General features: G+C 58.5%; 14 protein-coding genes across 14 annotated transcripts; 8 read left to right on the forward strand and 6 right to left on the reverse strand.

Moving 5' to 3' along the window:
- The first annotated feature begins 6,238 nt into the window (after positions 1–6,238).
- Positions 6,239–6,510, forward strand: SCHCODRAFT_02646094 (uncharacterized protein). Its single transcript, XM_050346480.1, has one exon. It carries the CDS (start codon positions 6,250–6,252, stop codon positions 6,496–6,498), a length of 249 nt encoding a protein of 82 aa, XP_050196853.1. The 5' UTR covers positions 6,239–6,249; the 3' UTR covers positions 6,499–6,510.
- On the forward strand, positions 6,500–7,406 carry SCHCODRAFT_02558989 (uncharacterized protein; the record flags this gene model as incomplete). The annotated part of the gene is made up of 1 exon (XM_050343742.1): positions 6,500–7,406. The coding sequence occupies one exon, from the start codon at positions 6,500–6,502 to the stop codon at positions 7,316–7,318; it is 819 nt and encodes a 272-aa protein (XP_050196854.1). The 3' UTR covers positions 7,319–7,406.
- SCHCODRAFT_02694375 (uncharacterized protein) lies at positions 7,392–8,031 on the forward strand (the record flags this gene model as incomplete). Its single annotated transcript, XM_050346867.1, has 3 exons — positions 7,392–7,701; positions 7,754–7,844; positions 7,871–8,031. The coding sequence occupies exons 1-3, from the start codon at positions 7,498–7,500 to the stop codon at positions 8,029–8,031; spliced, it is 456 nt and encodes a 151-aa protein (XP_050196855.1). The 5' UTR covers positions 7,392–7,497.
- Positions 8,032–8,352: 321 nt separating this feature from the next.
- On the forward strand, positions 8,353–8,847 carry SCHCODRAFT_02723361 (uncharacterized protein; the record flags this gene model as incomplete). Its single annotated transcript, XM_050347091.1, has 1 exon — positions 8,353–8,847. A coding segment is annotated over exon 1 (470 nt), but the record flags the coding sequence as incomplete, so codon positions are not given.
- A 331-nt stretch (positions 8,848–9,178) lies between these two features.
- SCHCODRAFT_02646098 (uncharacterized protein) lies at positions 9,179–11,013 on the forward strand. The gene is made up of 2 exons (XM_050346481.1): positions 9,179–9,241; positions 9,291–11,013. Exon 2 carries the CDS (start codon positions 9,302–9,304, stop codon positions 10,805–10,807), a length of 1,506 nt encoding a protein of 501 aa, XP_050196857.1. The 5' UTR covers positions 9,179–9,241; positions 9,291–9,301; the 3' UTR covers positions 10,808–11,013.
- Positions 11,014–11,035: 22 nt separating this feature from the next.
- Positions 11,036–14,328, reverse strand: SCHCODRAFT_02707388 (uncharacterized protein; the record flags this gene model as incomplete). Its single annotated transcript, XM_050347025.1, has 11 exons — positions 11,036–12,873; positions 12,937–12,970; positions 13,021–13,180; positions 13,234–13,243; positions 13,303–13,309; positions 13,361–13,376; positions 13,438–13,504; positions 13,559–13,639; positions 13,698–13,745; positions 13,802–14,024; positions 14,077–14,328. The coding sequence occupies 11 exons, from the start codon at positions 14,326–14,328 to the stop codon at positions 11,036–11,038; spliced, it is 2,736 nt and encodes a 911-aa protein (XP_050196858.1).
- Positions 14,329–14,986: 658 nt separating this feature from the next.
- SCHCODRAFT_02646103 (uncharacterized protein) lies at positions 14,987–16,315 on the reverse strand. Its single transcript, XM_050346482.1, has 3 exons — positions 15,601–16,315; positions 15,327–15,528; positions 14,987–15,262 (listed from the first exon to the last, which is right to left on the reverse strand). The coding sequence occupies exons 1-3, from the start codon at positions 15,927–15,929 to the stop codon at positions 15,182–15,184; spliced, it is 612 nt and encodes a 203-aa protein (XP_050196859.1). The 5' UTR covers positions 15,930–16,315; the 3' UTR covers positions 14,987–15,181.
- On the forward strand, positions 15,980–16,662 carry SCHCODRAFT_02179456 (uncharacterized protein). Its single transcript, XM_050341989.1, has one exon. The coding sequence runs from the start codon at positions 16,213–16,215 to the stop codon at positions 16,441–16,443; it is 231 nt and encodes a 76-aa protein (XP_050196860.1). The 5' UTR covers positions 15,980–16,212; the 3' UTR covers positions 16,444–16,662.
- Positions 16,607–17,598, reverse strand: SCHCODRAFT_02646106 (thioredoxin-like protein). Its single transcript, XM_050346483.1, has 4 exons — positions 17,450–17,598; positions 17,278–17,387; positions 17,027–17,225; positions 16,607–16,974 (listed from the first exon to the last, which is right to left on the reverse strand). Exons 1-4 carry the CDS (start codon positions 17,548–17,550, stop codon positions 16,764–16,766), a joined length of 621 nt encoding a protein of 206 aa, XP_050196861.1. The 5' UTR covers positions 17,551–17,598; the 3' UTR covers positions 16,607–16,763.
- Positions 17,599–17,854: 256 nt separating this feature from the next.
- SCHCODRAFT_02179469 (uncharacterized protein) lies at positions 17,855–18,581 on the reverse strand. The gene has a single exon (XM_050341990.1). The coding sequence runs from the start codon at positions 18,371–18,373 to the stop codon at positions 17,990–17,992; it is 384 nt and encodes a 127-aa protein (XP_050196862.1). The 5' UTR covers positions 18,374–18,581; the 3' UTR covers positions 17,855–17,989.
- SCHCODRAFT_02522254 (3(2),5-bisphosphate nucleotidase HAL2) lies at positions 18,560–19,774 on the reverse strand (the record flags this gene model as incomplete). The annotated part of the gene is made up of 4 exons (XM_050343492.1): positions 18,560–19,006; positions 19,059–19,258; positions 19,307–19,588; positions 19,639–19,774. 4 exons carry the CDS (start codon positions 19,772–19,774, stop codon positions 18,560–18,562), a joined length of 1,065 nt encoding a protein of 354 aa, XP_050196863.1.
- Positions 19,775–19,829: 55 nt separating this feature from the next.
- Positions 19,830–20,322, reverse strand: SCHCODRAFT_02646111 (uncharacterized protein; the record flags this gene model as incomplete). The annotated part of the gene is made up of 3 exons (XM_050346484.1): positions 19,830–20,066; positions 20,091–20,242; positions 20,312–20,322. The coding sequence occupies 3 exons, from the start codon at positions 20,320–20,322 to the stop codon at positions 19,948–19,950; spliced, it is 282 nt and encodes a 93-aa protein (XP_050196864.1). The 3' UTR covers positions 19,830–19,947.
- Positions 20,323–21,949: 1,627 nt separating this feature from the next.
- Positions 21,950–22,258, forward strand: SCHCODRAFT_02179528 (uncharacterized protein). The gene has a single exon (XM_050341991.1). The coding sequence runs from the start codon at positions 22,033–22,035 to the stop codon at positions 22,192–22,194; it is 162 nt and encodes a 53-aa protein (XP_050196865.1). The 5' UTR covers positions 21,950–22,032; the 3' UTR covers positions 22,195–22,258.
- A 752-nt stretch (positions 22,259–23,010) lies between these two features.
- Positions 23,011–23,820, forward strand: SCHCODRAFT_02179558 (uncharacterized protein). Its single transcript, XM_050341992.1, has 4 exons — positions 23,011–23,147; positions 23,207–23,384; positions 23,434–23,536; positions 23,581–23,820. The coding sequence occupies exons 1-4, from the start codon at positions 23,098–23,100 to the stop codon at positions 23,592–23,594; spliced, it is 345 nt and encodes a 114-aa protein (XP_050196866.1). The 5' UTR covers positions 23,011–23,097; the 3' UTR covers positions 23,595–23,820.
- The last annotated feature ends 173 nt before the right edge of the window (positions 23,821–23,993 follow it).

The following is a 23,993-nucleotide window of genomic DNA, read 5'->3' on the forward strand; positions in this document are numbered from 1 at the left end:
CACGGCGTTAGTAGACTCTGGTTCGTCAGTAGATCTCGTGAGCTCGGCTCTCGCTACTCAACTGCGCCTTCCGCTCATTGAGCACGATGGCCAGGTGTCCATGACGATGGCAGTGAGCGGGTCGCGCTCGAAATGTAATTTTCATACGTCTGTAGATTTTGAATGGTCAGCTATACACGAGCAGCGCGTCTTTGACGTCTTGAACCTCGCGACTTACGACGTCGTCCTCGGGACTCCGTTCCTGTACCAGCATTCCATCTCGTTCTCCATCAACCCGCCGAAGATCCTCATTGGGAGCGTTGAGGCGCTGCCGCTTGAGGGGCCACACGTCGACGACTTGTTCATGGCGAACGTAGAGCCCGAGCCTGGCTCGGACGAGTTAGAAGCTATTCGGAAGCATCTAGTCGAAATGGCCTTACCTTTGTGCAAGACCATCGCGGAGACTGAGCTCCCGCCCTTGCGTGCGATTAATCACACGATTCCCATCATAGACCCCGACCGTCGGTACCCGTTCCGTCGCTCGAATTGCCCTGCAATCTTTCGTGAGCAATGGAATGAGAAACGCGACGCATATATGCGCTCGGGGCGGTGGGAATTCACCACCGCCACGAACACGGTGCCCATGCTTCTCATCGCGAAGAATCAGCGCGAGAAGACGAAGCTACGTACTGTTGTAGACCTGCGCGAGCGCAACGACAACACGCGCAAGTTGTCGTCCCCGCTCCCCGACCAGAACGCGATCTTGCGTCGCGTCGCCGCTGCGAAATATTGGTCAATTCTCGACGGGAAAGACCACTATGAGCAAATACGTGTCTTACCTGAGTACGAAGACGTTAACATCATGGCGACGCCTGATGGTAACGTGAAGAGCAAGGTTATGCTCCAGGGCGACTGCAATGCTGTCGCGACGTGTCAGGCAATAATGACGCATATTTTTCGCCCTTACCTAGGTGTCTTCATGGACGTGTACCTTGACGATATTGTCATATACACGGACACGCTCGAAGAGCATGTTCGCGCTGTCAAAACCGTGCTTGAGGTGCTGGCGCGCGAGAAGTTCTATCTGGGTGTTAATAAGCTGCACTTCCTCGAGCCTGAAGTGCGCGTACTTGGGCGAATCGTTGATGCGAACGGCATTCGTGTCGATCCTGCCCGCGTTGACGAGGTCGCGAAGTGGCCGGTGCCTACGAACAAGAAGTTAGTTCGCGCATTTTGTGGCGCGGTGGGCTGGCTCGCCGACAATGTCGCCGAGATCGCCGCGCCCCTGGGCATTTTGCACGATTTGTGCGGCGAAACTCACCGATGGGAGTGGGGATTCACGCAGCAGCGCGCGTTTGAGGATTGCAAGCGGCTGGTGAGCGCGAGCAAGCGCGTCTCACGCCGAGGCATCACCCTCGGGCCGGATGGCAAGCCCACTTCGCGCGTTTGGCTTCTGACCGACGGCTCTAAGTCGTCTTTGTCAGGAGTAGTCGTTGAAGGGGAGGATTGGCGTACCGGAACGGTAATCGCGCTCTTCTCCGCGAAGCTGAGCACGACTCAGCAGAATTATCCTGTACATGAGATTGAGATGTTAGCTGGCGTGGAATCAATGCAGCGACATCGCGACTTACTTCAGGGATTCCACTTTACGTGGGTGACTGACCATCGTGGTCTCGTCCATCTTCTGCGGCAGCCAAACCTTTCGGGGCGGCAAGCGCGCTGGCTTGAGAAGTTGGGCGAGTTTGACTTCGAAGTCGTGTACCTGCCGGGCGTGGATAACGTGTTAGCTGATGCACTATCACGCATATACGAGGGCGACGCACCTGGAACACTGCGCTCTCCCTCTGAATATACATCCTTTGATGAGGATGGCTCTGTCGATTACGACGGTATGGACATTACTCGGCCGCTTGTGACCGAGCTTGGCGCCCTGGCAATTGCGCCAGAAGGCGGGGACGACGCAGCTCCACGCCGTGGTCGCGGTCGTCCGAAAGGCTCGACGAAGGCCTTCAACGACTGGGTTCGCCGACTCGCTGCGAAGAAAGGATCCGTCCGCTTGATTGTGGGCGATCACGCGGCGGATGGCGATTCTGATAGACGCGCGACGCGTCTGGAGGGGGGAGACGACCCGGTCGAACCTTTTGCAAGTGACCCGAACGCGTTTGAAGACGAGATGAGTGAGAAGGAAGCAGCGCAGAACGCGCTGCCAGCTCATCACGCGTTTGCTTCCGATCAAGCCACGCGAGGTGATGTCAGCGGAACATCACATTCGGCATCTTCCGAGTACCCCTCGGGTACCCGAGAGAACGCGCACTCGCGCGCTGTCGAAGACAGCCCGTCGTCGCCCGACGTCGGCAGCCCAATCACAGAGGATGCGAATATAGACATACCTAGTGCTGTCCAGATGTCGGAATCCGAACCAGAACACCCGACAGGCGAGACACCAGCCTCAGCAGAGGAAACACGTGTCTCGACCTCGGTCGGCGCGGAAGGTGACGAAGATAATGATATCGCACCTCCTAGCCTCACGGAACCTATCTTGACGGCTATACCCAATCACACACGGGGTGTACGCATTGAAGATTTGATCCGGGATAAGTATCAGGACGATCCGTTCTTTGCCAAGATATTGGAAGAACCCAGTCACTTCCGAAACTTTGAGGTGGTTGACGGACTCATCTTCCTGAAGCAGGACTCTCGTCGTCTGCTGTGCATTCCGAACATCAAGGAAAGTGGTCGCTCCGTGCGAGGACTCATTATTCAGGAAGCACACACCTTACTCGCGCATCTCGGTGCCGCTAAGGTTATCCCCGTGCTCCGTGATCAGGTGTGGTGGAAGACGCTGGTGCCTGATGTGCAGAAGTTCATCGCATCATGCACCACGTGCGCTTGGAATAAGCCCAGCAATCACAAGCCGTACGGGCTATTGAATCCCCTGCCGGTGCCTGGCACGCCTTGGGAAGCTATCGGGATAGACTTCACGGGTCCCTTTCCCGAGAGCGAGAATCACAATGGGACCTTCAATTACCTTCTCGTCGTGATCTGCCTGCTGACCGGCATGGTACATCTTATTCCGACGCGTACTAATGTGACTGCCAAGACTCTGGCATACATTATCTTTGCGGAAGTCTATAAGCTACATGGGCTCCCCAAGTACATAGTCAGTGACCGGGATTCGCTCTTCACGAGCATATTCTGGACTCACCTGCACAAGTTGATCGGAACGGAGCTGCGCATGTCAACTGCATACCATCCGCAGACCGACGGATCAACTGAACGGGCCAATCGGACAGTTGTCCAGATGATACGCGAATGCGTCGAGCCCGCTCAATCGGACTGGGTCCTGAAATTGCCGGCGGTTGAGTTTGCGATCAACTCCGTGCGCTCGGAGAGCACGGGGTATGCACCGTTCTTCCTGAATACTGGTCGCATGCCCCGCGCCATGATCTGGGAGGACGCACCCACGACGGAATATCCCGGGGTGCGGACTTATGCGCGCCGCGTCAAGCAGGCCATCATGCAGGCTCATGACGCAGTGCTCGCCGCGCGTGTCAAGCAGACACGTGATGCCAATCGACGCCGCATCCGCGCGCCTTTTGCCGAGAACGATCTAGTATATGTCTCAACTGCCAACATGAACTTCCCGAAGGGCCGCGTTCGTAAGCTACTTCCCAAGTTCATTGGACCATACCGCATCCTGAAGGATCTAGGCAATGAGGCCTTCCTTCTTGATCTCCCGAAGGAGTTGAAGCAGCGGGGAATACACCCGCGCTTCCACGCGTCTCTATTGAGAATTCATATTCCCAATGATGATCGGCTATTTCCGGGCCGCCTTGAGACTCAGGTGGCCGACTTCGGTGCCTGGGAGAAAGAATGGGCAATTGAGGAGATTGTGGGACATCACGGCAAGGGTGCTGATGCAGTACTCAAGGTGAAGTGGAAGCCAGGCGACATGTCCTGGATCCCGATCAAGAATGTTGCCACCCTCGAGAAGGTCAAGCAGTACCTTGAGGCGCTTGGCGTTGACAAAGCGGGTGATCTCCCGGCTGGATCTGAACCAGACCCCGGGGATATCCAATTGTATGTAGGGAATCTCGAACTCACGATCGAGCCTCGTGTTCCCGATGGCGAGATTCACGACGAATCGGGTAATGGGCTTAGCTGGGATCCCCTTAAAAGGGATGGACAGTCAGTATGCCAAACCAACTCCATTTCCTCTTCCTCTCTCTACATACATACTATGGATACTTCTACCTTACCTCCGCTTCCCAACTCTCCTTCCCCTTCGCCCAACGTCAACCGTGTCGGTACCCGTTCCCACACCAAGGCCAAAACGGCGCCGGCGATCAAAAATGGCAACAAGGCGGACTCGGTCCAACCGATGGATGTCGACCCACCCAGTTCCGAGGCCGCCCCGCCGGCACCCGCGCCCAAGACGATGTCGTCCGTCCTCGACGCCGCCGGCTCTGCCGCCTCCACTCTCATCGACAGCGAGCCGCCTGTCGACACCGCCGCCGCGCTCCGCGCAAAGGAGGCCGCCCGCGCCAAGTACAATGCCGGTATCATCGCCGACCGCATCCGCCAGCAGGAAGCCGCGCGCTCCGACGTCATGAAGCAACCCATCCCGCGCGTCAACGCCGCCGCCGACGCTGGTGCGGATAAGACCGCGCCTCCGTCCGCCGCCGCTGAGACGACGCCCGCCAAGCGCGCCTCCGAGGACGACGGCTTCCTCCTCGGCCGCGCCAAGCCACGTGGCCCGGCCCAATTCGCCCACCGCCGCATCGTTCCCATGACGTGGGAGATCCGCGGACGCCGCCTCGTCATCCCTATCTACGCGCGCAACGACCCTGAAGAATACCTCTTCAGTTACCGCATCCCACTCACCATCCTCGTCGAGTACATGCGCTTCAGCGACGGCATCACTGCTACTGGAATCCGCCACGACGTTGTTGAGGTCCCGTCCGGCTATGCCGAGTTCGTGGAAATCCTCCAGCGCGCCGACTTCGGCAAGCACATGTGCCCGATCGACCTCGCGACCGGCAAAGTCCGACCCATCCCCGACGAGCAGCGCATTGATCGGACCTTCTGGGTGCGTCAGATCCTCGACATCAGCAGCGGAGCGGCCGCGCATCGCTACATGGACGAGGTGGAGGGCAAGGTGCCCGAGCCCACCAACGAGGAGCTCCTCCTTCGTGAGGTGACGGCCATCGAGGCGATGCAGGGGCGCTTGTCGAACGCCCGCCGCCAGCAGGCCTTCGAGGCGAACCGTGCCAAGCGGCGCGAGGGCAAGGGGAACCAGTAGTTACTTACTACTTACTAGAGATCATCAGAACAACGGCTCGAAAGTTACTTACAGAAAAGGTTCGAAATATATACAAAAACAAAGACTCGTTTCTATTCTATACATACGTGCTACTTACTGGTTGCTACTGTACTTACAGAGCGCCTTAGAAGGCGCTGGAGGGGGGTATGTGACGCCTCGGCCTTAGCCGACGCCACGTGCTCTGCCTTCACCCCTCGCGGGGGTATTTCCTTTGGAGTTCCTTGAGGTTCTCCTGGTTTCTTATGACTCGTATATATACTCCGTGACTAGTTATGACTACTTACAGCTGTAGGTATAAAAGGGCCCTCCTCCAAGGGAGGAGGGCAAGGTTTTCAATCGAGACTTCGTTACAGAGTAACCTCGTGGGAATCTTCTTCATCATCTCCGTGAGCCGAGCCCGGCCCGCTCTCCGCGTCACCGTACTCGCCTCATTCCGGGCCCTGCCGTTGATCTTTGCTCGACAAGAAAAATTCCTAATGGCTTGCGGAGTCCTGCATCGTATCGGTCGGCCGTTCAACACATCTTATGGTAAATTAAGGCCCACTTCTTTTGGCTGAAGTGGAAGGCTCACGCTGATGCATCATACAGTCGGTAGACTGCTGCATGCAACAAAGGCGTATGTTCTTGGTGCATCGGAAGACACTTTCCTATGACACCCTCTAATGGCATGTGTAGATAAAACACTGCAACGCTGACGTTGTATGTTGTCCGTTCGAGGCATTTCTCGTCGGCGGTGCCCTCGCAGTATGCAAGCATCGCGCGTACGTTCGCGCTCCTCTCATCAACAAGAACGGTTCAGGTACGCATCTCTATCTACTTCGATGCCTTTATTACTTCTCCATCCGTTAAGCATGGTTCTTTGTTCGGCGATATTCACTTTGTCCCCGCTGATCTGAGCGCCCCAGGTTTACCCCTTATGGCTGACTTTTGTCATAGCTCATGCACGGATGTGTATGTACCTCCTTGACGTTACTCCCCTCGCCTATATAAGTCCAGAGCAACTCAACTTCTTGCTCCATACTCGACTCTGTGCGACTTTCGGATCCACCTTCACCCAGTCGAACTCGGGGCGTATCCGCGCAAGACACTCTTATTCTCCATCTTGCGCGTCTCTATTCAACTCGTTAACACCGCTCTCTGCGCACTCTCGCGACCTCGCCTTGCCACCAATTCCGCACACGCCCCACCTGCTTTGACATGCCGCGGTTTCAGCGCAGCTACTGGATCAAATACAGGATACCCGAGCCCTGGTACTATCTTCCGCCCCCCGGCGAAACAGGGACTTGCAGGATTATTTGCATCCTTTGGGACTATCATTGCTTTGCCAGCCAAAACTACACTTCCAACGATACACTCCCTTTACACAGCGGCATCGACATCCTCGTCGGGAGGATTGAGGAGGCCATCAGGAAAGTCCCTCCAGGGATCACGGTCGAACTATCTGTTGCCTGCGCTATGGACATTGAGGTGGAATACTCGGCAATCGACTTCCTTGTCGAGAACCTGCTATTCATACCTGGCTGGGACCACCTCAAAATGGAATTTCCTCCCACGCGCCCTATACGTGCCCTCGGTGACAACGAGCGAGAGGCAGAAGGCGACTTCCTCGCCCGCGTCGGGGGCAGGAGCCGGCTCATCGCGGCGCTCGCGGGCAAGCGCATCTCGTTCCGCGGCTCACGCGCCGAGGTCCCCGCGCCCTGGTACTCCCTCCGCGCCCTGACCCGCTACGGCGTCGCCAACGTCGATCTGGGCTGCAAGATCACGTCCAAGGATTGGTATGACCTGTGTTACAGCAGTGCCCTGGACGACATTTCGCGCTACCCGCTCGAGCTCACCGTGGATGCGATCGACCGCGGGGGAGACGCGCAGCGACAAGTCCGTCAGCCTCACCAGGGAGATGAATGGCCGACGCACGCGAGGCCTAGCCTTGATAACTTACTGCACCCGGATAATGGCGCCTGTCGCGTTCGGAAGGCAACAGTACGAGCTGACGGCTTAACATGGACCTATCCATGAGTAGGCAAGACGGACAACAACTATGGTGACTGGCCTACCACCACTGGCTTATGTGACACGATACCTATACATAGTTGCCTTTTACCACCATCATGGTCTAAGCGTTCGACATGGTCGAAGACCGTCGGACGGGGAATAGACACTGCAAAACCGCACAGTAACGGTGTTCAGAGCACTGGATGCGTGAGCAGCTACCCATGAATGTGATCGGCAACTACACATGCTCGTCGGCGGCGTCCTCGCACTCGGGGAGGGGCTTTGATCAGGGGCCGATCTGCCCCCACGTCCAGCCTACGCCGCCGCAGCAACATTGCTCGCATTCCTACCCACTCGATGGTGCCCTCAGTGCGCCCCCCTGGATGCTTTACACTGAAGAACGTCCTGTACGACTGCGAATGCATCGGTGCCACCCCGCCCCTATAATATAAGGGGCAGCAGTACTTTCCCCTGGCGCTCCGAATGCGCCGTCATGCCGCCAATCCCTCCCCCATTCCACATAGCTGCCGTCGACGAGCACGCTCGGAGTGTCATTCTCGACGCTCCTGGTGCCAGCATCTATACCGTCGGGCGTCCGCGGACACCGCGGATGCGCGCGACAACAGTGGTCGAGCATTGCGATGCGCAAGCGTTGCTTGCCGGAATCAATCACGCCCGATTTACGGCGACGTCGAGCGTGGGGAGCTTCGACTGGGGATCGCATCTGCGGCAGATGAGAATGTGTGGTGACAGTGCCCATAGCACGCCACCAGCATCCCCCCCAGCCCCTTTATGAGTACATATGGCTTCCCGGGCCTTCTGGGTATGCACGGTCTCGGTCCCTTCACACAGGCTCGAGCACGTACAGCCCAACTCCCTGCGAAGGAACGTAGGGCTATCCAAATTCAATGTGCATTATTCCATTCACCATCACTGGTATACCAACCCATCCGTCAACAACCCATCCTCGCCCAACCATTTTACAACGACCTGCTGCTAGACAGCTCAACGTACCCCACTCCTCATGCCTCCCGCGATGCTGGTCATTGGCGTCGTGGCGCACGTGTGACTTGATGGAAAGAGATGGACCTCACCAAGGCTGCGCCTACCTCAACGTCGCTATGCCGCATCACGGCACGGCGGTCACCGCCATCGTCACCGGGGAGCACCCGCTCCTACACGTGCGTGGCGGATGGTCTCAAGCGCGTCTGGAGGGCGCCTGCGTGGCTTTGCGGAGATGGCATCGAAGACAGCTGCAACTCCCGGGCTGACTTAGTCGCCCTGTGTATGCGCTTCTGGGATAGCGTCGCCGATGTCGACCCCCCTATTCGCGGGTGCTCTCAGTATCCGGTGGCGTGGATTCACGCGCTCTGCGCGCACCCGACGGCATGCGATACACTGGGGGAGTTTACATTCAAGATCTTTTACAGCTATTCGGCAGGCATCACGCTGTCTCGCTGCCCACATGCGCGTGGGTGGCTGCTTCGGATGGGAAAGGTAACCAGGATGGAGGATTGTGACTCACGGCTTGCGGGAGAGACCAGGAGGCGGCCGAACTCGGGTTGGGTTTGCTACAATGGTAATTCTGTGTGTCGTTCGGCTCCGTAGCGCGTACTTCAGCACTGTATGTCGTAGTACGGGCACCCCGTATGTTCCTTAAGGGACCGCTCGGGTAATCCACTCCACTCCACTCCATATGGACTTGGTAGTTTCTTTCAAAACATTTTTAGTTGCAGAATCCCTTGCAATGCGTCCGCAAGAAGACAATGATAGTTGGACGAGCGTCCGGAAGTTTGCGAAGTGGAAGCCCACCATGTGATCGATCTGAGTCTGATGGTTTGGAGATTAACCGCCTTTCAGTACGGGTTGATTGAGGATTTTCCACTTACCTCCTACCCTGATCACCTCATCGAGAATCTCTGTTCTCAGGCCCGCGGTGTCTTTTGCGTATGTCCGGGACGTTGGTTCTGTAAGTGCTGCTCATCGTCTCCTGCAGAAATTTGGACCATGTCGAACGACGCGCTTCTACAACGCGCCTCGTGCCTCGCCAGCCTCGACCTTCAGCGAGCTGGCTTCGTACCCTCGCCGGAGGAGTGCGAGGAACTCATGGAGATCTCTTCAAAGCTGTCCGACTCCCTGCTTAGCGCTAAAACCTCCGGCAGCGCGGCGACTGCCCTGCGCGACAGGGTGACGACGCAGATTGCGATCAACCGCTCAATCGCCTCCCCAGTGTGGCGCCTTCCTGCGGAGCTCTTCCTGCTCGTCATGTACCACGCTATCGAAGACGTCGAGCCATTCCGGCGCGCGACGGTCATCGCGGACACCATAGCATGCGTCTGCCTCCGGTGGCGCCTCATCGCGTTGGGCGAACCCGAGTTGTGGTCCTACGTCTCCTCGGCGCGGCCACGGAATGTAGGCCTCAGCTATCCAGCTCAGGTCGCACTCGCCAAAGCTCTGCCGCTCCACATCCAAGCTGTCTCAGAACCCATAGCGCTTACCAAGCTCTTTCGGGAGCTACGCCCGCACGCCTCGCGGTGGACGTCCATCGATGTTCATACGGCATGTCTTGCCCTTGAGCAACAGCCTATCGTCGACTTGCCCGTCCTCGCAACTGCAGAGATCCACTTGCAGGGGCCCACAGGAAATAAAGGCCTGCAACCACTTGATTCCGTGCAGAAGGACCTGCGCCCATTCGAATTCATGCAGAAATCGCCGTCTCTCAGGTGTCTTGTGATTCATCTCCTCCAGTCGTGGCCGGTCAATGCGCACTGGCACAAGATCCACTTCCCAACTCTGACCGACCTCCACTCGTTCGAGCTGCATGTGGACAGCGCCCACGATGCCGGCGGCGGACCGCCGACTCAGCCGCTCCTGCACGCGCTGGACAGCTGTCGACTCTCCCTGGTGGACTTGCACCTCGACATCGAAAGTAGCAGCTACATGTATAGTGACAACAACTTGATCGGAAATCCGATACTCTTCACCGCCTTGCGACACCTCACCCTCGCTGCTGACGCTGCCCAAGGGATGTTCAGGTACATCCTCGCTCCAGCCCTCGAGGAGCTGACGTTGCGAAACATGGGCGACCTCAGCTATAGCCCCGTCCCTTACCTGCTCGACTTTCTCTCGAATCATCCGCTTCCGAATCCGAAGCGACTTGACCTGGACAGCGTCGCTCCGGACGATCCCCAAGCATTCATTCGTTGCCTGGAGCGCTTCCGCAAGCTGGAAGAGTTGCGCGTGCGAGAGGTCGAGGGCGATACCTTCCTTCTGATGTCGGAACCTGTGCTTCAGCGGTTGACTTGTGCTGCAGAAGAACCACCGTTGTTGCCCAACCTGTCTGCTCTGAGGGTCGCGCGGGACGAAGGGACGGATCAGAAGCTCAACGACGCCTTGCAGAAGATGGTGGCGTCTCGGGAGGAGCCATGTCTCTGCGCAATCGTACCTGTCGTGGCGCTGGAGCTCTTTGAGGTGACTGATAGGGGAAGTGATGAGTCGGACGAGGACGTTTGAAAGGAACACATCGGTCAGAATGTGATTTTCGCCAGACGAAAAACAATGTGGAAATGACAGTAGTCTAGTGATTGAATATTGTAAAGCTCAGAAAATATGCAAGACAACGATAACTTATAATTACGCAAGAGAGCGAGGGTAATATCTATGTGAATCGACAGTATTCGAGTTGTGCTGGTCCAGGGGCCGCGCTGCGCGAGCACAACGTACAAACGTACCACTCGCACCTCAACGCTGTCCTGGCGGCGGCGGAATGACAGGCGAGTTACTCGCCGACCCTCGCATACGCGGGTCGGTGGTGCGCCGGTCGCCCCACGCCGATGAGCCCGGTCCCAAAACGGGCGAAGACGCGTTGAGCGGCGATCTCGCACCTCCTACAGAAGCGCCCCAACCCAGCAACGACGGATTCGTCCCTGTGGGCGATGGCGCACCGAACTGCGTTTGCAGGTTCTCCATGAGGCGACCACGCCCGCCGCGGCCCGACCGCTGCGGGAGCGTGGGCGGGCGCGGGAGCTGGCCGGACAAGTCGGGCTTCGGTGGTAGTGACGCGCTCGCGGGCGGTAGAGATGAGGTCGTGGATGGCGGTGTGGGGAGAGAGGATTCGGCTGGCCGGGAGGAAGACGAGTAGGACGAAGAGGTAGGCGGTGCGGAGGCAGGTGGAGGTGCCGACGAAGACGCTGTACTATCCATACTAGACTTGCGCGACATGCGCGCCAGCGAGGGCGAGAGGACATTGTCAATAGGTCCCGACGCGCTGATCCTCTGGAAATGAGGAAGAGACGCCATAGGTATGGGCGTGTTGTCGTAAGGCGAGCTGGCCGCGTTCCCCTGCGCTGTCGACATAGTTGAACCCGAAGCGCCTCCCGACGGTGTCGACGCCTGATTCGTCGCCATCGCATTGCCCTGTCCCACTCCCTGTCCAACAACGGGCGTATTGGCGGACGACTTCCGCGGCTTGATGGTCGTGGCCGCCTTGCTCTTCCCATTCTTCGCCGCGACCGTCTTCGAAAGAGGCGCGAACGTCGTCGCCCTCTTCGGAGAGGTTTTCTGAGTGGAAGGCGCAGCGCGGTGCGTTGAGGGTCCGGACGAACCCGCGCCTGCCGACTGGACCGCCTGCTGGCATGACGCGGTGGCTTTCAACGTCGTTGAGCTCCAGCTTACGCTCGCGGTAATACTTGCAACTCCCGCTTCGCCCGCCCGCTTCTTTGCTGGCCTCGCCGCTTCGTCCTCCTCGTTCTTCCGCTTCCGTCCTAACGGGATCAACACGGTTGGAAGAGGCTCCACAACGGGGGCGCGCTTAGTCGACCGCTCGCCCTCATTCGTCGGCGCCTCTTTCCGCTTGCCTGTCGCTTGCGGAATGGGGGCAGGTGGCAGCGCGGTCGTCACAGGCGCAACCGAAACTTGCGCCGCTCCGCCCAGTCCTGCTACAAACGCCCTCAGCTCCTCCAACCCCATCGCCTGCTCCGGCACTGCGGCGGTCACCTTATCTCCTGCCCTTGGGCCCGCATTAGGACCCAGACCTCCCCACGTCCAGCCGGACGTGGTCGAGCGCGGGGACGCCTTCGCGAAATCCTTCATCTTCTTGTACACGGCCTCCGAGAGCTTGACCTTCCCCTTCGGCCCCGCGTGCGCCGCGCGGACCTGCGCCCACAGCGCGCGCACGCCTGCAATAACATGCGCGACCTCGCGCTCACGCCAGTGGTACGCGAGGTAGCCCGCCATGACAATCTCTGCGCCGCTAGGGGGCGCCCAGTCGCTGGCAGATGTCCAACCCTCCGTATCGCCCGTCTCCTCCAGCGCGATGATCAGCAGCATGTTGAACGCGCGCCAGAAGTGAGGCACCCGCGCGACGCTGGTGCCGTTGAGCCATCGCTCCGTCCGTGTCGTGTCTGGCGCATCCGCCTTCGCGTTGCATACAAGCATGGCGAGCTGCGCGATGGTATAGAAGCGCTCTCCGTCGGCCTGCATGAATGCAGTGATGGGCGCATGGTTGAGTACGTCCCGTATATGGGCCTCTGCGGCGCGAACCACCCCGGCTGGGGGACTGTTGATCGCGCGCATGCGTTCTACGTGGAAGAGGAAGTGAGTACGTGCTTGCCGCGAAAAGAACCAGTATATTTCACTCTTACCTGCCGGTGTGAGCGCAACACCATTTTGCACGCGCTGGGCACTGCGTAAGTCGTCGGCAGGGCCAGGTGTATGCGCATACGTACCCCAAAAATCTCTCGCTCTTGCTCGATGGTGATGTTGTCGTAATAGACGAGCACAATCTGGGTTCGCATAAAGCGCTCCCTACTGTCCTCGTCAATCTGTTGCCTGGTTGAGGTCTTTGTCTTCGGGTTGCCGCAGAACCAGTATCGCTTGCCCGATCGGCTACGCCGAATGATCAGTACACATCATCATGAGTGTGACGGAGGTACACTCACGAGTCCTTCACTGTGAAAACCGTTGCATGTCAGGGTTGAGATGCGCGAGTGAGGGGAGGATGCGCATACAGGGAATCTAGCAGACTGTCAGGACCCCGACATGATGTATCCGTGAAGAAGAACATACCTCGCCGTCCATGAATCTGCGTCAACGAACAATGTTGATCAGCATTGAAGCATGCAACGGTAGGATCCCCTGCTCACCTCTTGATAGACGTGATACGCTGCTTGCCATCCATGCATGTCATGATGTCGTTGTCGTTCTTCATCGCTGGCGGCAGGTCATTAGAGATGGCAGGAGGATGGGAAAGGGAGCACTACGCACAGAAGATGAGCGGCGGTATGTGTATGTTTTGCATGATGGAGTCGATGAGCGAGCTCTGCTTATCCACTGTCCATACGACCTCTATATATGCGCATATAAGCACTTGTATGAGGGATGGTGAGTGCAGGGCGAGACGCACCTCGTTGATACTCCGCATCGAGGTTGATGATCCCTTTCGTGACCAGTCCTGCAGCATATAGGCAGTCAGTATCGAGATTTTTTGACGCTGGCGCGCATACGCACTGTAAATGTCTGCGACAGACATGTTCTCCGTCCGCCGCTTTCTGTCAAACATGGGGACAATCTTCTTCTCGTTCTTGGTGGACTTGGCACGGCTGGTGGCCGTCGCCTGCGTCGTTGACGCGCGCGTGCGCTTCGTCTTGGGGGACACCTTCGGGATGGCCTCGGCTGGCGTCTCCTCCTCGTCCTCCTCCTTCACAGGCGCTGGAGCCGTAGAGGTCGAAGCCTACACGCAAAGGTCAGCGCCCCGCCTTGCATCGCTCTGGCTGATCGCGCACCACATTCGCCGCTGCCGCGGCGGCTGCTCGAGCCTGCACCGACTTGGGTCCCGCCTTCGCCGTCCTTCCCGCTGCACCTTTCGCGGACACCTGCCCCGAGCTCTTCCTTGGCGCGGCTTTCTTCTTGGGAGGCGGCGGGGTCGGCGATCGTTCAAGCTCGTACTCCGACTCGCTATCCGTCAAAGACGATAGTCCCGAGTCCGAATCCTCGCCATTCTGCTGGATGGAGGCTATCGCAGGCTGCGCAGGCATTCTCTTGTCCCTCTAGTGTCGGCCCTGCTCGTCTGTCGCGTCGGATTCGTCGTCGCTGGTATTCCCTCCGCCCTTTGTCCTCGATGGGGAGACGTCGGTGATGAAAGAAGCGCGTCCCGCTAAGCGCCCTCGTCCGTGTGTAGAGCTCGTCGAGGCGTAGATGAAGAGCTTCGTAGAGGGAAATTTGAGCGCGAGGGCGTCGAGCAAGCTCGCGAATAGCGCCGTTGATGAGGGGGAAAGGCAAAGTATATCGCGACGCCATTCCTGATCGCCGTTTGGAGGACTTCTGACACCCCGCGGGGTGTCCGGGGGGCACAGCGCGTAAGCGCCCAGTGCCTATACGGGCAGCGTCGACGCGTACGACGTCCAGCGCCGGTCATGAACAGAACAGAGTTGCAGCGAATGGATGTCTTCCCCAGCTTCCCCAGAGTCATGTTCCCTTCATCACAGTCGGCGATCAGAGCGCGCCGGGCGCGCCGTCGGGAGACATGGTCCGTACTCGCCGTTTCGCGCTCCTTGTAGATGGAATATCTCTTCATGATAGTGAAAACGAGATGATAAGCCAACACATAGGATGGAGGGGTTGAGAGCGAAATAGAAGGGTTTGTTGTCGCCACCTCACCACAAGGTTCAAGTCGCCTGCTCACAGCCGAGGGTGTCCGTAAGAGAAAGAATGGTATTGAGTCCGTCGTGCTCGTCACGAGCAAGGTCTACGAGCTACATCTCACGGCGCTAGGCAGTAGGTACGCGCCGATCACAGGTCCACGGCAGGTTGGTTCGCTAGGTCCGCGCCGATCTCGTGCTACGCCCTACACAACAGCGTCCGCGGCAAGTACATCGCCAACTTCCTCGCCTAACACAGCATCACCTCCGGGCACGCATCCTCCTCCGTCGTCCCCTCCTTGTCGTGCGCGACGAGGTCGTGCGTGTCGTTCTGCAAAGCCGTCACCACAACGTCAGTCTTCCATCCATTCATCCCGAAATGGACAATGACGCACGTAGTAGCACGCGTACCCCGTACCCTGCGCCTTGCGGGAGAGCACCGGGAAATCCCTGGCGATGTACGCCGAGTCCTCGCGCGCGAAGATGGCCTTCTCGTCACGAGCGAAGCCAGCGAGCGCGGCGGCTCCGGCAGCCTCGAGCTGGGCGGGGTCGAAAAGCTTGATCGCGCTCGGTCCGCTGGAACCTTCGTGGACGTATCTGAAAGAGTTGTTAGTTTCGCTAGTTCCCCTTGCCCTCTTCACTGCGTCAACGAAGAGTATAGCCACTCACGCGCAGGCCAACGTGAAGTTAACGCCACTTGTGTTGTACTTGACGCTCTGAGTGAGCTCGAGCGGGGTGCCATCCGAGAGTTCGATCTGCTTGAAGCAGCCGTGGGCGTCGCAGGACGTGTCCGGTCCAGCGCCAGCAGAGGCTGAAGGCTGCGCAGCAGAGGCGGCGGCAGACGTAACCGACGCCACCGCGGAGGACTGGGCCGGCACGGACGACGAGCCCAGCGCGGGGGCGGAGGACTGCGCAGCGGAGGCAGAGGCGGACTGAGCCTGAACGCCCGCAACGAGCGCGAGGGTGAGGAGGGAGGCAAGGGTGGTGAAGGGGGCCATGTTGGGTGTTTGGGGAAGCGTGGATTGACTTGGGGGGTTCTGACCGAAGGCGGTGGCTCGAAAGCGATGTGGCGAGACTGGGTAAAGGCGATTCGTCGAAAGCGGGCACGGTCAGATCACGGTGCGTTGGGCTGAGCGAGTTGGCGAGTCGTAGACAGCGACGGGGTGCGAGGTATCACGAGCGATTGAAAAGGAATGACAAGGGCTCGTCGAGGTTGGTTCAGCAAATAAGACGGTCGTTTGGGGAAGCGACCAACGGATGGGGGGATGAGGGGAGGGAAGAATGCGCGGGGGCTGCGGGGCGGGCTTTATACCCGCTGCCACGCCGCGTGTTAGAGGTGCGGGAAGCCAACGTGATGCGTTTGCAGGGATGCCCAAGCGCGTCGGAAGCTGCCACGCGCGACGGACGCGCCCCCGAATCACTGCGTTGGAGTCGGCACGCATGCGCCCCGCGGGGAGTCTCACGGAAGATACAAAGGTTCTTCCTAGGTTCCTCCTCTTGAAAGGTCTGTAAAGGGAGTGGTCAGTAAGGATCTCCTCGCTGGAAGTGAAGGTGACGAGAGCTCGATCGCAGAGAATACATATCCCGTAACCATCGCAGTCCGCCAAGCCTTTCTGCACCTCGACTACCTCGAACGCTGGACTGGACTGGGGTCTGATGCTGTCACACACGAAAAGCGTCGAGAGCGAAAGGCATTGATACAACCTCTACAAACAAGAGCGCCCTCTAGTAAATCTAATAGCACATTTCTAGATCCTTCTTCTATCCCCTCCGTCGTCGCAAGTCGTCAGTCATGGCAGGCATCGTCGATCGCAGCGTGGATCAAGCGACGTTTACGCAGTGCGCTGCTTCTTCGCCGCGTCCGCCTCCGCGGTCGAGAAGTACTCGAGCTTGTCGGTCGGCGTCGGCTTGATCGTCTTGCCGCCCTCGTGCCAGTTGGCGGGGCAGACCTCACCGTACTCGTCGGTGAACTGGAATGCCTTGACGAGGCGGATCGTCTCCTCGACCGAGCGGCCGACCGGGAGGTCGTTCACGGTGATCTGACTGCGGCAAAGTCAGCTTAGACGAACAGGAGGAGGGGGATGGGAGTACGCACCGAAGGATGCCCTTCGGGTCGATGATGAAGAGGCCACGGAGCGCGACACCCGCGTCCTCGATCAGCACGCCGTAGTCGCGCGAGATCTGCATGCTGCGGTCCGCGACGAGGGGGATCTTGAGATCGGGGCCAAGGCCACCAGCCTTGCGCTCGAGCTGCGCCCACGCAAAGTGCGCATACTGCGAGTCGGTAGAGAGGCCTGTGGAGGAAGATGAGTGGAAGATTCGTGAGGATCGGAATGGGGGACGCACCAAGAACCTGGGTGTTGATCTGCTTGAAGTCGTTCAACGCATCGTTGAATGCAAGGATCTCCGTCGGGCAGACGAAGGTGAAGTCCATGGGGTAGAAGAGGAGGACAACCCTGGAAAACGCGATCGCAAAACATCAGCTTCGTTCCCTCATGAAAGACGCTCGAAAACGCACCACTGCCCGAGGTAATCCTTCAAGGAGATGTCCTTCATGAGGCCGTCCTCAACGGCGGCGGCGGTGAAGGTAGGAGCAGGCTTCTGAATAATAGCGACCATCGTTGCTGTTCTGCTTCGAGCGGAAGGAAACGGATGAGGAAAAGAGGGAAGGAGGCGGCTTATATACTACTTTGCCTATCGCACCGGAAAATGCCGGCATAATTGATAAGGCCGGCACGTGACGGTTGAACTTCACCAGAAACACTTTGTGCGACGCAAAACAGACAGCTGGATGTTGGGGACGTTCCAGGAAGCCTCTACGCCTCTCTAACACCCTTCCATCTCGTACTCTGCGCTGCTCAGAAGGAGATGAACGCGCCAGCGAACGCTATACTTTCAAGTCACGCGCATTGTGTAAGGCAAGCTCGTGACCGCTGACTGATGCGCCGAGCTCGTGCAGGTCGTCGCGGCTGACGCTGACGACCTGCACGACGCCCGAGTCATCGGCCTCGTCGGCTGCATGCTCAACGAGGCGTCGTACGACGTACGCGCAAGCGCGTCAGGTGCGCGGATGAATCAGTGAAGTTAGGGTGGCGCGCACCGACTCAGCCCCGCGGCTGACCTCACCAGTCGCCCGCGACGCCTCGGAAGAGCTGAATTGCCTGCAGGCGCAGCGCGTGTTGGCTAGTGGACGAAGTTTCGTGAAGGATCTCGAAAGATCGCGAGGAAGGCGCTTCGTTTGGCACAATCCAGGGGCTGAACGCGCCTGGATTCCGCTTTGAATTCTCCGCACAAGGATGTCCGCCTGCGCAAATGCGCAAGCGAAGAGTGGAAGTGACCCAGTTCGGTTAATTCCGAGTGCTGAAGCGTTTGACTTGCCGAGCAGGGTTCGCTTGAAGGCAGATGACCAGGAAAAGCACGTCCAGAGCGCACCTTCATTCATCACGAACCATTACCACGAAGCCATAATTCAAACCGTTCGGCACGCAATCTCTCGATGGCTTCAAGCTTCTATAACCTTTCAGTCGAGTCTATGATACATGTATAGGACCAGCAAGGATGATGGTATCACACGCACGGTAGCTGCACTTCTCTCCTCCATCGCCTGCGTTTCTCCTCGCGCCGTCCTCTAGAACTTGGCCAACCCCTCCGCGACCGCAGTCTGCACGGCCTCAATCACCTTCGGGTGCACCGTCTTCTCCGCAGCCACCACGCCAAAGTTCTCCCCCAGCGTCCGCCCGAGCCCGAAATCGAGCGGCTTCCCCCTCGAATCGCTGATCGTGCCGCCGGCCTCCTCAACGAGCACCGAGCCCGGCGCGTGGTCCCAGATCTTCTCGCGGTAGCCGGTGCCGACGGGCATGCGGAGGTACGCGCCGCCCTCGCCGCGCGCGAGGCAGCAGTACTTGGCCTGGCTGTCCATGCGCACGGGCGGGAGCGTGACGCCGAGCACCTCGGAGACGCGCGCGTTGAAGCCGTGGTCGGCGTGCGCGGCCTCGACGGACTCGAGGAAGCTGATCTGCGAGGTGGGGAGCACGGGGAGGCGGAGGGGCTGCGGGTCCGCGCCGGCGAGCGTGTACTGGGGGAAGGTGAGTACGAGGAGGGGGAGGGGGAGGGATGAGGGGACGCACCTGCTGCGCACCACGCCCGCGGACGGCGACGAAGATGCAGCCCTTCTCGCCGTCGGGCTTGGCAGCGTCTACGTGCAGGTTGGGGCAGCCGATCGCGCCGACCTTGACCTCGCCGTCGACGATGAGCGCGAGGCAGACCGCGTACTGCCCGCCGCGGAGGAAGCCCTTCGTGCCGTCGATCGGATCGAGCGTCCACATGCCTGCGCGTTCGGTCAGTCCGAGTCCACGAAGAAAATGTCGCCACGCACGTCCTGTCCTTCCCCCATCGTAGTTCCCCCTGTCGATCGCGTCCAGCAGCTGATCGGGCGTGCGCGCCTTGCCGGGCCCGATCCCCCACTGCTCCTTGTCGCCAAGGGCGAGGTCGGCGGTGAGTGCTTCGTTCGCGAGTTCTACAATTCTGTCCTTGAGCGCGCGGGACGCGTCTGTGTCCTGGCGCAGGTCGGCCGAGTCTTCCTCTCCCACGATCAGATCATCGGGGAAGGCGTTTGCGAGCATCGTGCAGACCAGCGCCTGAGCGGAAAAGTCGCCAACTGCGTGCGATCATCAGCGTTCGGAGGGGGAACATGGTACGACCACGCACCTGTGACTGGGGACTTGTCGCCCTTCACCAGCGTCTCGTTCTTGATCAACTTATTGAACACCGACGCAGTGAGATTGCATGCGCGTCGCACGGCGCAGACTGCGAATTCGGCCTCTTTCTCGTAGGGTTGGGACATTCTGATCGTTGTGATGATCGTGGTGGAAGCGAAGGTGCGATTTGGGGGAACAGAAAACGAGCGGACGCGGGTACAAATACTTCGGGACTGCCAGCGGGCCCAATTCCAGATCATCTCCGCGACCAGGGCGCCGTCACCTCACGATTGCGTGTCGGGCGCGATCAGGTGATGCATTAGCAATGCCGGAGTCGCGTGCGGGAGGCGGGCGATGTGCTGGACGGTGGGCGACAAGCCAGCGGGCGCTGGCGGATATGGAATGCCTTATGCAATAGGAAGAGAGTGCAGAACACCGCTGCGTAGACGTAGATCAGCTTACCGGTCGTGTACAAGGGCAGACCAGACGCAAGTGAGCTCGATTCGCACGCGAGGATGGGGCAGGAAGCAAGAAGGTGTACGGAAGCAAGTTGTCGATCGCGAGTCTTGCGCATGCCGGGAAACGCGGGTGCAAGTAGGGGGGGGTAACGGTGACTGCGCTGGAGGACATGCGTCGCCGGCGTGTGAGGCGGGGTCGGGCGGAGCCGCGGCTGCTTCTGTCACGGACGCGTCATGGATGCGGTTCGAGGGCGGGGCGGGTGACGGCGAGAAGCCAGCGGCGGGACATGTGATATGTCGCGGCGGGGCGAGTCTGCGTCGCGTCGCCTCAGGTTATGTAGTGCGATGGTACTATGCGGTCGGGCATTGTGCTGGGCTTCCCTGGCCTCGCGGCGCGGGTGTGGTGCGGCGGGGGGCTGGGCATCGGGGCGTGATGTGACTGGAGTTGAACCGGGGGCTTTCCTGATTGGGACGAGTTGGGCGAGTTCGCAAGTCCGACCTAGCCGAGCGTCGAAAAACACAAACCTCCGAGTTGCGCGTTCGGAGTGCGCGGCTTGTGTAGAGGGGGGTATTTGCTGCTGTATTACCGCGCCATTCCGCCCAATTCGACCCTCAACTCGTCCTATTCCCTCTTCAGCTGCCCGATCTCGGAAATAAGCGTGACAGGCGGGTTCGCATCCGCGCCAGGACAGCTATCGCCGTCGTTCAAGTTGGGGAAGGTGCGCGTACTATTTCTCTTTCAGTCTCTGTATTTTCTTGTCCTCACCCATCCTTCAGCGCCTGCTACGATTTTTCTGCTCGCTCTGCACTTGACTTTGCCAAGCTCGGCCAGAGGGCAGGTCATCCTCGAGGCACCCCGTGGTTCTTAGAAGAGTCAGGGTACGTGCAAGGGTCTACCGGGCTTTACACCAGCCCCTTCTCAAACGTAACCTCGGTTAATTAGCTGTGTACGAGTTGATGAGTGAGTGGAGTGCGGATCAAATATTGAGACTGGGTCAGGGAAGCTACGGGTACCAAGGTCCAAAGAAGCAGTGAAGGCAACGGAGCGGCTACCTCAAGTTTGACAGAGCACTCGAGAAGCGGTCAGGGTCAAAGAAGCATCACAAGTAGAGGTTAAGCGAGGCTTGGAGCTTGGAGGCTGCGGATGTGAAGGTGAGATGCAGGAAGGGTATGAAATGAAGGTGGGAAAGCAGTGTATCATCTTACTCAACAGAAGACAATGCATTGCTATCTTACTTGGACAAGACAGACAAGATGTGTGCTATCGAGACGAGACAAGTACTGCAGGATGGGATGTGTTTTACGGGACAAGTCGAGCACAGTGGTGTGAGATGGTCACTAGTGATGAGACGAGCTTTGATGAAAGACAACGAGAAGCATTGACAAGACATGGCGAGAAGCACAGACGAGACACGGCAAGAAGCACAGATGAGACACGGGGAGGATGAGGAGAAGGTGAGATCACAAAAGCGGAGATTAGGAAGGCGTGGATCACACCGGAACAACTTACGGAGCCAGGAAGGTGAAGGCGGAAAGATGTCCGACTCAGGAAGGTGGGAAAGCAACAAGTTCACAGGAGACACGGAGAGCTCACAAGAAGCACAACATGCTCACAGCAAGGGTAAAGAGCTCACGAGGCCACAGAAAGTAAAGGTGGAGTTTAGCCGACGCCTCGCGTCACTTAGTGGACAATGATGTGTTGCGAAAACGCCAAAATAGCAACTCAGAGTGTAGGGGTGAAGGGAAATCACTCGGAGGACCCGAAAATGGCGGGAGCGACTTGAGCGTGGCACAGTAACAAGAGAAAGGTCACAGAGAGCAAGAGCTTGAGAGCCTTGACGAATGAGGTTGAGGAAAGAAGGAGCGAAGTCATGGAGGCGAAAGAGAAGCCCGAATGATAAGCTGAAGCAGGTTGATGGCCGCAAGCATCGAGGACTGCTCGCCGGATGAAAATGCATCGCTTGGAACTTGAGGTGATCAGAGAAAGCGTGCTAGGTGGAGGTCATCATTGGGAGCACGAGCGAGAAGGTCAGAACACGCATCAGAGGTCGTCGCTCGTCGGACGGAATTCTATATACTCAACGCTCAGCGCGACTAGCGAGACTTGAAAAGCACTCGTCGGACGGGGACACACACAGTAGTCATTGAGAGCGAGGGGGAAAGGGGACCTGAGACGAAGTAAGCTTGAGAGAGGCTCAGAGAGAACGGACAACGCACCTGAATGCCCCGCTCGGCCGACGAAAATCCATATACTCATTGCTAGACAAGACCGAGAAAATGAGCTTGAAGCGCGACGTGGCATGCGTTGATGAGGAGGTGATTACGTATGGTGTGAGCGAACAGCCGTTTGGGATAGGTGGGCCGACGGTGAGCCAACGGCGGGGAAGGTAAGCTAAGGGACACAATGGGGCTTCCCGCCGCCTTCGCGAGAACTGACAACCTACACGGAGAGCCCCGGATACGTCGGACAAAGGGGACGCAGAAGTTGCGCGAGAAATTTCGAGCGACGGCGGGGTCAGGGTCAATAGAAGCGCGGGTGTTTACCGAAGACGGAAGGACTCGAGTACCCGCGACCCGGCAGGATCAAGTCAGCAAGTAAGCCCCACGCTGAGGATGCGCTATTGCTGAGTTCTTTCTTCCAAAGTGTCCGATTGTTGGAAATGGGAGTCGCGCCACGGAACGTGTTGCGGGAGGCGCTCAGCCGTCTTGAAGAATCTCGCGCTCTTGCCTTTAACGCACGAAATCAAACACGAGACCCGTATTGCACAGATAGAAAATGGGCTTATTTGAGGTCGAAAGCGCGAAAAATGAGCGATGCAGGCGCCTCCGCATCGAGCGCGACGGCGCGCCCGACGTCGGCGACACGGGGTACGACGACGATGGCGGTCGAGATCAACAGGCGCCCGTCGCCCGCCCGGCGCGATCATCCGCCGGCAATTGCCGACCGCTCTCGTCCCGCACCTCCACGTCGTTCCCCGCCCATCGTCGCCGTCCCCTTTCCCGGAGACCTCATGGGCTGGTTGATTGTCACCATCGGGACTCATCTACGCGAAACGACACGGTCAGCGCATCTGGGGCGAACGGAATCTACGAGTGAAGTCTGAACGGCCTGAGATGGAGTTCCCTCGCCATCACCCCCCATTATAATCCACGGGTCCGGGTAGGAGGGGTCAAGCGTAGTCAGCGACATAGATGGTGTGGGCGAAGTAGGGAGCTCTATGGTCGATCAGGAATGGCACCCTACCTCCCCAAAGGCAAGAATATGAGGGGAAGTACGGATGAATCGAGTGTACGACGGGTAAGTACCGACATGACTCAAAATATTCGATCTCTCAATTTCATCGTAGATCGCTTCGGAAAGCTCTGTAGTACTGGCGAAATGCGTCGGCGCGCGCTCCATCCAAGTATACGCTACGATATGGCCGTTTTACTCATGTGGCGTCGTTTTCGGTACGTCCATAATACTTCTCCGTGGGCACAGATTGACTGGAAAGTCAGTTCCCTATAGCATTATAGATGTCCTATGACACACTAGTACGTTTTCAGACCCTCCGCGCTCCTCCACAATTCCCGTGCTCTTCCCCTCCTCCTCATCCCGCGCTTGAGCGACATCGCGGCACCTGACTGGCGGTCGTCTCCGACCTTGCACGTGTCTTCAAGACACTCTCGTCATTTTTATAGTGCATTGCTGGCCTTCAAGGGCCTTGCAAATACGTATACACGCAGAAACTCTAACCAGCTATTGCCCCCATTCGAATCTTCCTCCGCTCTACGGCGCTTTTCCGCACCTGAAGCCTGGGCATTGGGCGCCCGCGAACCCATCAAACTGATGGGAGGCTGACGCACGGCGACGGGGACCGCGCCGCGCCTTCGGGTGTTCGTGCCCCTCGGCTGCTTACACACATCC

The sequence above is a fragment of the Schizophyllum commune genome (genome assembly GCF_000143185.2).
Source record: "Schizophyllum commune H4-8 unplaced genomic scaffold SCHCOscaffold_22, whole genome shotgun sequence".
Classification (NCBI taxonomy): Eukaryota; Fungi; Basidiomycota; class Agaricomycetes; order Agaricales; family Schizophyllaceae; genus Schizophyllum; species Schizophyllum commune.

What these genes read in the sequence shown, in the direction of transcription:
- SCHCODRAFT_02646094 (XM_050346480.1), top strand. Translation starts at nt 6,250, where the DNA reads ATGTGTATGTACCTCCTTGACGTTACTCCCCTCGCCTATATAAGTCCA.
- SCHCODRAFT_02646098 (XM_050346481.1), top strand. Translation starts at nt 9,302, where the DNA reads ATGTCGAACGACGCGCTTCTACAACGCGCCTCGTGCCTCGCCAGCCTC.
- SCHCODRAFT_02646103 (XM_050346482.1), bottom strand. Translation starts at nt 15,929, where the DNA reads ATGGCCCCCTTCACCACCCTTGCCTCCCTCCTCACCCTCGCGCTCGTT. An exon ending in AACTTCACGTTGGCCTGCGC is followed by an intron (nt 15,529 to 15,600) that starts GTGAGTGGCTAT and finishes CAACTCTTTCAG; the next exon opens with ATACGTCCACGAAGGTTCCA. An exon ending in CGGGGTACGCGTGCTACTAC is followed by an intron (nt 15,263 to 15,326) that starts GTGCGTCATTGT and finishes ACGGCTTTGCAG; the next exon opens with AACGACACGCACGACCTCGT.
- SCHCODRAFT_02179456 (XM_050341989.1), top strand. Translation starts at nt 16,213, where the DNA reads ATGCGCGGGGGCTGCGGGGCGGGCTTTATACCCGCTGCCACGCCGCGT.
- SCHCODRAFT_02646106 (XM_050346483.1), bottom strand. Translation starts at nt 17,550, where the DNA reads ATGGTCGCTATTATTCAGAAGCCTGCTCCTACCTTCACCGCCGCCGCC. An exon ending in AAGGATTACCTCGGGCAGTG is followed by an intron (nt 17,388 to 17,449) that starts GTGCGTTTTCGA and finishes CGCGTTTTCCAG; the next exon opens with GGTTGTCCTCCTCTTCTACC. An exon ending in GACCCGAAGGGCATCCTTCG is followed by an intron (nt 16,975 to 17,026) that starts GTGCGTACTCCC and finishes ACTTTGCCGCAG; the next exon opens with TCAGATCACCGTGAACGACC.
- SCHCODRAFT_02179469 (XM_050341990.1), bottom strand. Translation starts at nt 18,373, where the DNA reads ATGAATGAAGGTGCGCTCTGGACGTGCTTTTCCTGGTCATCTGCCTTC.
- SCHCODRAFT_02179528 (XM_050341991.1), top strand. Translation starts at nt 22,033, where the DNA reads ATGAAAATGCATCGCTTGGAACTTGAGGTGATCAGAGAAAGCGTGCTA.
- SCHCODRAFT_02179558 (XM_050341992.1), top strand. Translation starts at nt 23,098, where the DNA reads ATGGGCTGGTTGATTGTCACCATCGGGACTCATCTACGCGAAACGACA. An exon ending in CATCTACGCGAAACGACACG is followed by an intron (nt 23,148 to 23,206) that starts GTCAGCGCATCT and finishes CCTGAGATGGAG; the next exon opens with TTCCCTCGCCATCACCCCCC. An exon ending in ATGAATCGAGTGTACGACGG is followed by an intron (nt 23,385 to 23,433) that starts GTAAGTACCGAC and finishes ATTTCATCGTAG; the next exon opens with ATCGCTTCGGAAAGCTCTGT.